The sequence below is a fragment of the Alnus glutinosa genome, chromosome 5, assembly GCF_958979055.1.
Source record: "Alnus glutinosa chromosome 5, dhAlnGlut1.1, whole genome shotgun sequence".
In the NCBI taxonomy this organism is placed as follows: Eukaryota; Viridiplantae; Streptophyta; class Magnoliopsida; order Fagales; family Betulaceae; genus Alnus; species Alnus glutinosa.
The window spans coordinates 6,345,308-6,357,971 of record NC_084890.1 but is presented as its reverse complement, the minus strand read 5'-3'; the positions used below and the strand labels follow the sequence as shown (position 1 = coordinate 6,357,971).

The window sequence follows — 12,664 nt, the reverse complement described above, 5'->3', positions numbered from 1 at the left end:
TAATGCATTTGAATTAATTAATTCATTCTATTAAATTGAGATTTATCCTTAAAATATATAATTCTTACATGCATTTTTAAGAACATAAATTAACTATAAAACAATCTAATAAATTTTCAAGTATTTCTTAGCACGTGAGAAACAGACGTCATTTTATTAGTCTAATTTATATAATAGATCACTGAATTGAAAATTTTCCTTCGACCAAATTAAAAAAAGAAAAGAGAAAAAAAAAACCCTTTTTTTCCTTCTTCTTATTTTGGTTAATTATTAAGTATAAGACAAGCTAACTCGATGTGATTAACGGCAACCGTCTCCTATATATTCACCGCTATAAACAGATTCTTTGCACAAGTTGTGGTTATATATATATATATATATATAAGAACATAAGATGTCGGCGAACAGTCATGATACATACGGGCCGCGATTTAGTTTACTTCTATGTTTATTTGGAAGGTTTCACATCCATCTTGCATGTTCTGCACGTGCTTTTTGTTCTTTCCTCATGGGGACAGTCACGCCCACAATACATAAAACTACAAAAAAAGTGCTAAAAAAAAAAAAATAAATTAATTCCCTGGTTAATGTGGATCACGCCTCCAAAGTATATATAATAGATTAGAATTCAATGTGGGGCATGTGTTCATACGTCTGGATCGATCCAAAAGCCACCACAGCCATATTCCCTTTCAGATAGCCCACAAAGAGGGGGTTTCGATCCGCCAGTTCCGAACAGTTGATACATATATATTGGAAATAATGGAAAAATGAGCAAGAAGTTTTCAGTCGAGAACACAAGCTTAATCAAACACATCTCACCAAAAGGGTCATCTCTTGATGAGAGGAAGGAGCTTATATTCTCGACCTTCTGACTTTGTTCAATTAGTGTGAGACAAACACATGCACTCACACAATATTTTTTTTTTTTTTTTGATAAATTGAGAATAATGGGAAAATAGGGATAAATCCACACAACTAGGTTGAGAAAGCAAGAGTGTGAGCCTCGCAACTCTTTCTCACACATTTCAAATTTCCAATTGTTCCGATCCTCACGTACATATTAACAAATTGGTAAACCCGATGCATTAATTAGCTCATTTGTTAGAAAATTTTAGAGTATTTTTTACTTTTTTTGTTGTAATGTGGCGTAAAGATGAAAGTAATTTGTGAGTATTTCATGTTTTGAGTTGTTTGTTTGTTTGTTTTTTTTTTTTGAGAAAACTTCACTAATTATCACCCTTAATAAATTATCACTTTTGCCATCATACTTTTAAACTTTAAAAAATGTCAATTTAGGGTTACCATCTTTCAGAAGTTTGCAATGTTAACCCTCCTGTCCAAATTCAATGTTAAAACTTAAATCCAAACGGATGAAGTGAAATTCCCAAAATACCCCATCCAAATTCTATGCATTTTTGTAATTTTATAAACATCTTAGAGGTATATTTTCATGATTTCACTCGTCAACTGTTTGATTTAACATTGAATTTTGACGAGAGGATTGGCATTGTAAACTTGTGAAATATAGTAACCCTAAATTGACACTTTTAAAAGTTTAAAGGTATTATTGTAAAAATGTTGAAAGATCAAGAATGATAAGTGAAAGTGTTTCCTCTTCCTCCTCCTCCTCCTCCTTCTTCTTCTTCTTTTTTTTTTTAAAAAAAATTTATTTTTTTAGTAAAAATAAATTGATGGCATGAGTTGGTAGCACAATGGTCCTCCTAGATTGTTGGACTTGCATACAGCCGCCTAACTTGTTATTTATCATGCAATTCACAATGCCGACAGAGGAAGAATATTATGATCACCACCACTGTTACTGTGGTCCTGCGACTGCTATAGATCTTCACGCGGTTGGGAATTTCCACAACGAATGACAAGTCAACACACGAGTATATAATGAAAGTGCACGAAATATCGTGCGTGTGAAATTAATAAGGTGTTCATGAAACACCCGACATCGACGACCCCCTGTTTATAAATGCAGACCGACTAGTTTCCTAAATACAATGTAAGAAACGTACGAGTGATTAAGACAACCAATTATTATGCATGCAAGATTAACCTATGGTCTTTTTTTTTTTTTTTAAAAAAAAAAAAAAAAAAAATTATTTATAAGCAATTAATGGCATGACACTCGGTATCATTTCATAAAGAGTACTAGTTAGAGGTGGGCAAATTATCCGCCTACCGCCTACCGACCGCTTACCGAACCGAACCGAACCGCCATCGACCGCCTACCGACTTTAACCGACTAATTTCGGTTCGGTAGTCGGTATAAAATTTTATTCCGAAAGCCGGATCGGCAGCCGAACCGAACCAAACCGACATAAAACGAAACGACTTCGTTTTAGTAAGAACGAAACGTATGATCATTTTTTTTCCTTTAAAAAAATCAGAACGACGTCGTTTCATTACCCATTTTAACCGAATGTTAACCGATTTAACCGACCTAACCAACCGCCTATTAATCGCCTTACCGACTTAACCGACCGCCTATTAACCGCCTTACCAACTTAACCGACCGCCTATTAACCGTTTAACCGACTTAACCGACTGCCTATTAACCGCTTAACTGACTTAACCGAAATAAATTCACCGACTACATTCCGACAAAAGTCGGTTAACCGACCGAATTAACCGACTTAACCGCCTACCGAACCGACGCCCACCCCTAGTACTAGTAATGCTACTCTTCATTTCAATTTTACATCAGTTAATGAGTCGTGTTTTAAGTAACTGTTATAAAAAATCACTTAAAATACGTTACATCAACCAGTAGTGAAATGAGTATGAAAAAAGTATTACTGTTTACGATATCGCGCCGTTAATTGCTTTTCTAAAGAAAAAAACAGAATCCGAACTCAAAAGCAAAAGCAGGGAAAGAGGGAATTGAAATGGGCGGGTAGTATTCACATGCAAGCTAGTAAACTTTTGCGTGAAGTCAAAGTGTCATCACAAGATAGAGCTAGATCAGCACTCCAACAAGAATCATATGTTATCTAGAACCATGATTAAGGTGTGAATGCATGGCTTCCTAATTAAAAGTTGCCCCTTGACTACCTTATTGTCGTTGTTCTGGTTAATTGATTCCTTAATTAACCAAAGTATCCTTTTCACGGATGGTTTGGGACAACTTCTTCCAAAACGACACTACACATTAATGCCACATGACTTTGATGTATTACCAACCCCAGCATGAAAAAAAGCTGTCACCAAATCATAGTGGTAACTAGTAACAAACCCAAAAGGTTTGGTACTTAATTAAAATGTGGAGAGGAGTTCAAATATATAATAATATATCATCGAGATTTAGCAATATTCATTAGCTTAAGCTTTTGGATTGAGTGGTATCCGATCGAACATATTATATGATCATCTCATTGATTAAAAAACTTCTTAAAGAGTAAATCTCTGTAGCTAATAGTAGCTTCATAGTCGATGGTTCGAAAAGGGTAGAGTGGACTAAAGAAGCACATGGCCGGCTTACATGCATAGTTGTGAGTATTAGGCTCTTGGTGATGACGGGTGAACACTTAATTGGTAAAATGATTTCCATTCGAAGGCGAGTATAGTCGGTGTGGTGATAGATTCACACGTGAAGGAGAGATTGTTCGGCATACATGTTTGAGTGAAAAATAATTATATCACACATTAAAAACATAGTATAAAAATGAAAAGTTAATATAACACCCTTTTTTTATTTTTTTTTTATTATCGCCGCAAGGGGAGGAAAAGGGGGAAGGGGTTGTTTGGTTGCTTTGTTTATGATGAGTTATTCAAGACTCTTTCGGCATATATGATTGAAGCTAGGGCCATTGTGGTCCCCCTAAATTGATTAGATGCAAACTAATTAAACTTAGTACATATTAATAATACTTCATAACAATTATCCGTCTTAAAGCCTAATTACTGGAAGAAAATGTCCTTTTCCAAGGAGAATATATGTCTTGGTTTAAGTGTGGAGGTATGTGCAGTCAGAATATAAAGTTTTATTACTTTCACCAAATGATCACATCCTTAAGGAATTCGTTTTCCTTAAGGATGTGAGTAAATTTATGAAGAAAAGAAGAAGATGATGATTCACCTTGTTACTTTTACTGAAATCAGATATCATAGGCATCATATCATAGCCATGTGTTAACTTCTTAAAAAACTCTTACCCACCTCTTTTTTTTCCTTGGTCAAATTATAAAACGCACCCAATCCCAAAAATCATGCAGCCTAGATTTCGTTTGTGAAAGTAAAGATGTACCATCAAGTCACAAGACCATAACTATAATTCATGTGAGACCCCAAAAAACTAACTGACAAATCAATAATTGCCTATGTGAAATTGATTGATAGAGAGCATGTGATCTGAGAGTCATGTGATCCCAAACGTTGATATTAGGAGCTCAAGTTACATACTGCCTGGTTTTTTATCCCACAATTTTAACACGACGGTCTCAACCAATTCTTGAATCAGGCACATGGAATAGAGTTTTCTAAAGAGAAGGTTGGGAGCTTCTCTCGCTATATACATACAACCTAGTTGAGATTATTCATGATACTGACTCGTCTCACAAATCTGACACATAATTCACATTGCTGTATTTGGACAAAATTTTCCTTTAATTCATTCTATTAAAATGTATATAAAAATCTCATGCTCAAAATTGAAAGAAAATTCCCCCAACCCAGTTTAGAAAAAAAGCTTTGTCCGGCTGCAATTAACTTCCCTCAATCATAACAAGAAAACTCTTCAAGGTATCTCAACTTCTCATCCTCCTCCCCTGACTCCATTCAAGGTATATTTGATCGATAGATTCGTGAGGGATTATATCATTATAATACTCCGGTAACATATCATTACCCTCGAGTTTTCCACAGCCCAAGATGAAACTGATATTGCATAAGCTTTTATCATCAGCAATTGGTAGTGTTCAAGCTTGAACTTCGCTTGAGTTGTCCACAAGCAGTTTGAAGCCCAAGCAACCCTGTCAAGTGATATTAAGACAACTATCTCATCACTATTTCACCACTATTCCATTATATTGACATGACATTGTCAATCCACCATTGGATTTTTTTTTTTTTTTTTTTCCTTTTCATAAGGACTGATCTAACGGTGGATTGACAATGTCACGTCAATGTAGTGAGATAGTGGTGTGGTATAATCATTTACCTTATTTCCGTTGTGTGGTTCTATACAGGCAGAATAAAATAAACAATCCCCATGAAATTTCTTCTGAATAGATATCTGTGGAGTGTGGACTATCAAATGAAGTTCAAGAAAAACTAAAATCAAATCCTAGATAGGAGAAAACAGGGTAGCTAAACCTTGATCCACAGTTATTTGAAGTTTATCATAGGCCATTGGTGCCTTCTGGTCACACTTGTACGTTCCTTTCCCTCTGGCCAGGACCTCACCATCTGAGTCTATGATCCCTTCCTTTGTTGGGTCCTCAGTTTGGGGACCAGGTTCCAAGATGAATGCCTTCACCTGTAAGTTGTTGCCAGATACACAAGGAATAGTTAACAGAAGACAAAAATACTTTCTATATATATATATATATATATATATATATACATATATATCATCAAAAACATCCTCTCTCGGCAAGTTTTGCAAATAATGAAGATTTCTTTGACATCGTATAACAGCTGCTCAACGGTCAAAAAAGAAAAGATAATGAAAACCAGACTAAATGTCTTCTTATTACTTACCTTGAGGTACATGACATATGGTGATTTGACATGATTTCCATGGTTCAATTCCGACATCAGTGATAGCAAGGATAACTGTGGGCAATCCCTAATAAGGATCAAGTCCAGATAACCATCTGAGAACTGCAAATCAACAGGCAAAAGAGAACTCAAAAATGTCATTTTCCTGATCTTTTCTAGATAGGCTTCACGTAAAGTCTTCCAAAAAAACAAAGGGCATTCCACACTAATCTCCATATGGCCACTTCAGTAATTCACGGATTTGGTTTTGGACACACATGAAATATTCAACTGCTGAAATTATTCATTTTCTTTTCTATTAAACTAATTTTCACTTGGTAACAGTAGTAAGAATCACATAATTGAATATTGAAAAAAAAAAAAAAAAAATTCAATTGTTTTTGTATCAAGTTGCAAGGGCAAACTAGGCTTGAAATTATCAACGGTTCATCCTCCTATACCTGTACCATACTACCATGTATATATATGCATGCAGGTCCAGGTCACACAGTCAATGGAGAGAGAGAGAGAGAGAGAGAGAGAGTATATCTTGCAATATAGCAAAACTAAAATGGCTGAAAAAAACAAACAAATAAATTCAGTAATCATATGACTTTACCTTGGCATCAGGGGCTGCCATGGTGTCTTCAGTCCCCCAAGGTACATTATGAAGCCAAATTGAGACAAATGGTCCATTAATAGTTCTCCAATCTAAATTCCCCAAGTCAATATTAGGTCCTTGGTAACCATAATGTCGAACCTTAACAGGCTCCTCTTCACTTGGACTGCAGCTAGTTTGTTTGCCAGTAGATTTGCCCTGGTAATGGGTTGCCTCTCCGTTAGCTTCAAAGCCAGGTGCAGGCACAAAAGAAATGCGTCCATTGTATTGCCTCAAATGTAAAATTCGTTGAAGAGCCTAAATAAAAGAAACAATTAGCATTAGGGCCTTGATGCTGACTACTATTAAAACAAGAGAGCAATAATCCAACCAAGCCATCTTTACATAGAATCAGCATTGTTATCACATCTTACTCAATTAGCTGGCTGCAAGACACTGTTTACTACATGCATATTCTGACTACACCGCTGATGGCACTAGAATATCTAATCACGTGATTAAAATTCATTATCTCCTATCACCCTAAGCTTTTGGTATTACAAATAATTTATCATGTTATTAAAACATGTAATTCTGAATTCAAATATTGACCTCACTTAACCTAATATTCCACATATTGGGTTCTACTCATTGAAGTGTAAGCCTGACATGAGGGGAGGTATTAGGATATTTGATTAAGTAATTTAAAATTCATCATTCTTATCTAATTAGGCTTTTGCAATAACAGGTAATTTATCAACTTAGATGATACAAATTCCATCTCCACCAATGATGCTTACATTTTGCATTCTTACATTATATTCCCGTGTTTTAAGAGAAAGGGGGATTAATAACAACAAAGTAAAATATCCATGAGAAAAAACTGAAATATGTGTGTATAATAAAAGTAAATTTTGTTCATTTTCCTAGTTTTCCTATTAGAATGAAGCTCTAGCTTATCTACGGCCATTCAAATGTGTCCACACAGCTATAATTTCTCATCTGCATTCAGCAAGGAATTACCTTTAGAATTATATATATATATATACTTATTATATATATATATATATAATATTTCCAAATCTGCTCGGCATAAATAATTATAATGACACAAGCCAATTTACATCCTCACAGCCTTTATAAGTACTGCTCTCCTATAAAAACTATCACCATGGTAGAAACTCTAGAAATGGCTTTATGATAAACATAACGATGACTCTTTGCAGATACTATCAGGTTCTTAAAAACTATAATCTAACTAATTCAACCAAATTTTTATTCTGTTCAATCTACTTGTAACTTTAGCTTACAAAACTAGATTAAGTACAGTGACTAAAGAAATAATGGGGTTATAAGTCATATAGAAATACACACAAACACGCAAACAAACCTGCAGTAGAATATAACCATAAAATGATAAATGAGACATCACTAAAAAAAACATACATAGAAATCTAAACGAGCACTTCCCATCCACCTATACTTTTCAGATTCAATGTCAATATCTGCCACCAGACCTGAAATAAAATAACATTTTCTAAGAGAAAATATGGAAATATTACAGGTAGTAGCCTTAGTCAAATCCAGACGTTATGCAAGTAAAACCCAGAGCATATTTTAGAAAGATCATATAAACCTCCACTTAAAATATACTAAGGTAGGTATTTCCCCATACCCCATGCGAGCATCAATACACTAAAAAATTTGGTTTCTCCTTGCATAATGGTAGCTATATCCAGTGAGCACTTGTGGCCTGTAAATAATTAAAGCAAACGGCATAAAATTCTTTAACACAATGAGAACAACGACAAAAGGAAACACAAATTAAAATACTGACAGAGACCAATTATAACCTCGGATGATGGCAAGAACAGCATTAGGTGCGGTACAAGGATAACCAACTGAATCCAGAAGGGATTTTGCCATGCCATTTCCTGTACCTGCAAGCAAAAACATTTGTCAAATATCAAAACTAAATGGAGTCATTGATAATATTCAATATATCAAACAAACAACCACCAGGCCCTCCTTCACCTTCAACAACAATGAGAATGCAGTTGGAGGAAAACTTGGTGGAAAATAATGATAAATATGCAACTCTCCGTTAACCTGGTGGAAGATGATGATAAATATGCAACTATCCACTGTTCCTGCTCATTCATAATTTAGCTAATCACCACATAATATTACCCTTCAAAGTATTGCATAAATAATGAATGTCCAAATTACAGAACGACTTAGAAATTCTCAGCTTCTTATTTGGACAAGAAAATTTGAAGAAAGACTAAAAAGTCTAAAATGGTCCATTCTCACTAAAACATGAAAATCTTGATGAGTCCAGATTTTTGTAAGTATAAGGTCCGTGGGCCGTGGCAGGGGAGGACTATAAGAATTTACTGTATAAATCAGTCCCAGTATATTATTAAAAAAAAAATAGCATTAGAAGCTATCAATTAAATAACTTATCCACTGGTCTACAGGTGAACTATCTCTAACAGAATAGAAAGGCCAATTTGGCCTCCTTGGTCAGAGAGCCTCAGATTCAAACAACACAGCTATAACTTGAGGTCCCAACAGAATCCACAACTAGTTGAGTCCTACCAGTGAAGGAGTGTGTGTCAGACTTTTCCCACAAATAGATTATCGAGATTGTACATTATCAGAATACCTACTGATATGTGAGTGTCATTAAAACTTAACCCAAAAGAGGAAAGGAGGGGAGAAAAAGGACGACAAAGAACCTTAAATGAAAATATTATACTATTCATCAGATGATAACTTCATCTACTCATGCTTGTCTACCATAGTCCAAATATCATTACGAAAAACAATGCCAGCTAAAAATAACAATAACATAAAAAGATAGAACAAACCTGCAGGAACTACTCCGATAGGCATCTTTATTGCAGCATCCCAATCCTCTCTTCCGAGCAGCCCATTCACTACCTACTAAATAGTCCAATGCTTGTGAGAGCAAGAAAAGGAATGGAGGTAAAAAAAGATGCCAAGTTGGACAATTAGAGAATTAAGTTGCAAAGAAGTGGTAGAAAGTAAACACGATTCTTGTAAGTTACAGGGGCCTTTATAAATAATGCATTTACGCCACAAATGCCACAGCTTTCATTGAAGCCAAAATGATTAGTCAATATATAGACAATGTGATATTGAAAAACAATCTGACAATAGCAGCATCACATTATGACATGCCTTTAGGCTTGTGGACATAACCAAAAATTTAACAGGTCAAACCCCAACAGTATCCAACAGTAAAAAACTACATGGTTCCTTACAAATAGTCTATTAATTTATCTGCCTAACTGTCAAGGAGAAAAAATACATAGGACTTATCGCTATGTGTAGAAGAATTTCAAGGTGGGATAATGAACCATGACTTCAATCCATGAACACAATCCTTAATACCAGAACTTCAATGGCAGGAATACCAGAACCTAGTAAAATGAGAGTCCTTAATATAACAAACTCTTTGAATGCGTGTAGTTATAGTAGAATAACTTATAATCATGAATAACTTATAATCATAGTTAAAAGACAAAACAAAAAGAATTATAACAATCAATTTTGTGAAATTATAGATTGTGGTCCTGACTGTACTATTGATATATTCCAAGAACGGAAGACGTTAACATGCCTTAAATAACGAAGATGCAATGTCTGTTTAAAATGTAAGTGTTCAGATGAAGTCACGGACTAGCTGTTCAGCCTTTCTTATAGCTAGATCTTAAAAATACCTTTGGAAAAAGAACTGGCGGCCATCATAAGTCATTCTTTTTAGGGATAGCTTCCACAGCCAATTAATGGCATTCAATGCATTTATCATTGTCGCAAGTAGAAAATATAATACATTCTCATAGGAACTAAGCAAAGTCAACCTACCTCAACCAAGATTCCATCCCCGCTAACACAAACAATCCCGTCATACTTGGAAAGATCAAGTGAATTAGCAACTTCTTTTGCATGAAGCTGATATTGAGTTTCTGAAAGATTAAATTGGGGGAAACCCAAAAAAAAAAAATGAGGAAAAATCCTAAAGTACGGATTAATGATCAATGTACACAGTTTAATGAGTCTTCCAAACCTTGCAACGTAATTTGGATATCAGCATCTTCCAAAAGAAGTTTCACATGATCGACAAAAATCTTGGAGGCAGAATTTTTACCACCAAATGGGTTCACAAACACAAATAGCCGTTTAGGCCGTCCTGTTAAAAAGACAAACAGATTATGCTATCCTGAAGATAATCACGGTAGAACAATGTGATCAAACAACCCACAACGAAATTCAACAATGCAATAAACAACATTAAACTCCAGTCCGTGTTCTGAAAAGGGAGAAAACAAAATCTGGAATCTTTTGACAAATTGGGGTTCGAGTAATCACAGGAAATATTCTCGCAACTGGTCAACCATACTGAAATCAAAACCATACTAAAAAAAAAAAAAAAAAATCATACAAACATCAAAACCATATTAAATTGAAAAACACATTCAAATTTTAGTTCAAAATTAAAATCAACGATCATTCCGGGGAAAAAAAACATTTTTATCTAAGCCGAATATCAAATTGCACAAGTTTGAGCAAAGCTGAATATGACGTAAACAGACTGAATCATCACAAAATTCTCAATTCCGTTCCTAACAGAATTGGAGGGAAAATAATGGAAATTCAAATCCTATAACGACACCAAAAGGCAATAGCTTCAAAAAATTTATATTCCTTTCCTTTCCTGCATTTTCCCATCCCCCAAACAAAACACAAACCGAAAAAACGCGATTTTTTTTTTAATGAACTAAAAACTTTATAAACCAAACTCATCAAAACAAACACTCCAGTCAAAACAGGATGCAAAGTTCCAACAGGAAACAACAACCTGAAAGCCTGCTGCACAACAAGCAAAACAGTAAAAAACGCGAAATTTACCAAGCGAGTCAATGAATTCACGTAGCTTCTGGCACCAGAGCGTGAGCGAGTCCTCGGACAAGGGCTGGAACACGAAGTCCTTCCTCACCGGAGCTGCGCTGCTCCAGAAGAAGCAAAGTCTATCTCCACCCTCCACGACCGCTCTGATCCTAATCTTCGGGCCTTCCGTCGCGAAACCGAGCACGTCCTTCTCCACCGTCAAACTCCTTTGACCTCTCTCCGTCCACCTCAGCCTGCCATCGCTGGTGAGCGTCAACAGCGTTATGTTGCCGTTGACGAGGACCCGTTCCGATACGATGGGCGGCAGATTCTCGGGTTGGTCCATTTTCCCTCCAAATTTGGCACTCTTGGTCTCTGTCTATATCGTTGGGGAGGGCCGGAGGGGAAACCCGTTCCTTTCGGTTCGGGTTAGGTGGATAACCGGGATGTTGACTGGCGCAGGCTGACAGACGTGAGTTCAACGATGCGTACAACACAAGGAGTTGTACGCACGCCAGGTTAGGCACTTCTGTACTTTCAGTTTCGGGTTTACTTCCTTAAAAAAAGAAAAAAAAGTTTCGGGTTCACTGCAATTTAAAGCGAATTATAATTAATTTTAAAAATTTGAAAATAATTACCACAAAAATCGATGTGAACAAATTCTCTGGGATAGCAATAAAATATAACACAGTTCAAATATACAAAAATTGACATGTTTGGAAAAATTGTAATTTTTTAAACATTAAATTCTATTAAAATTTTATGCAATTTTTTTTTTTTTTTTTTTTTTTTAATTTTATCTCAAATTTTCTAAATCATGCAAACATAATTTTAAAAAATTGTACCCTTTTATTATAATTTTCACTTTTCAATGTATTGTCGGTCAATGAAACTTGTAGTTTTCTCTCCTCCTTTTTCAATTCTCTATTTTTTTTTTTTTTTTTTGGAGATCAAGAATACTTTAAGATCAGAAAATAAAATAAAAGCATCAAGAATACTTTAAAAGTATATACTTCTATAAACAAGAATACTTTAATAGTTGAATCAATCGCTCTTGTCATGCCACCATGTGACTTGCATTGTTTTGATACAAAGAACCATGTTCCAGTTGAACCTACCGTGAACAAGGTAGATTTGATACCTCTTCTTATTGGTTTAAATTTTTTGAAATAATTGATAATTTAATATCTTCTCCATTTTAATATTGTATAATTTTTTTGAAATCAAACACTACCGTGATCTAGGAATAAAAGTAGCAAACAACATGGTATAAAAAAAACGAAATCGTGAAAGGGAATGCACACATCCAAACAGGTGTTCGAGTAAACATGAATAACGTATCCGGGTCGAGAGAAACCCCAATATCCCAACAATTGAAGTTTAAAATTCATCGATTATACATTTAAAGAACTACGTGTTAAATTATGACATATCTCG

At 35.1% G+C, this 12,664-nt stretch overlaps 1 protein-coding gene across 2 annotated transcripts; it reads right to left on the bottom strand.

Annotated features, from left to right (window-relative positions):
- Positions 1–5,204: 5,204 nt before the first annotated feature.
- On the bottom strand, positions 5,205–11,764 carry LOC133868683 (sphingosine kinase 2). 2 transcript variants are annotated; one of them, XM_062305656.1, is made up of 10 exons: positions 11,249–11,764; positions 10,407–10,529; positions 10,205–10,305; positions 9,184–9,256; positions 8,164–8,250; positions 7,986–8,063; positions 7,757–7,827; positions 6,332–6,628; positions 5,713–5,835; positions 5,205–5,488 (listed from the first exon to the last, which is right to left on the bottom strand). In XM_062305656.1, the coding sequence occupies exons 1-10, from the start codon at positions 11,571–11,573 to the stop codon at positions 5,297–5,299; spliced, it is 1,470 nt and encodes a 489-aa protein (XP_062161640.1). In that variant the 5' UTR covers positions 11,574–11,764; the 3' UTR covers positions 5,205–5,296. The 2 variants fall into 2 exon arrangements, with proteins under 2 accessions (XP_062161640.1, XP_062161641.1); XM_062305657.1 differs by lacking the exons at positions 10,407–10,529; positions 11,249–11,764 and having other exon boundaries at positions 9,184–9,259.
- Positions 11,765–12,664: the final 900 nt, after the last annotated feature.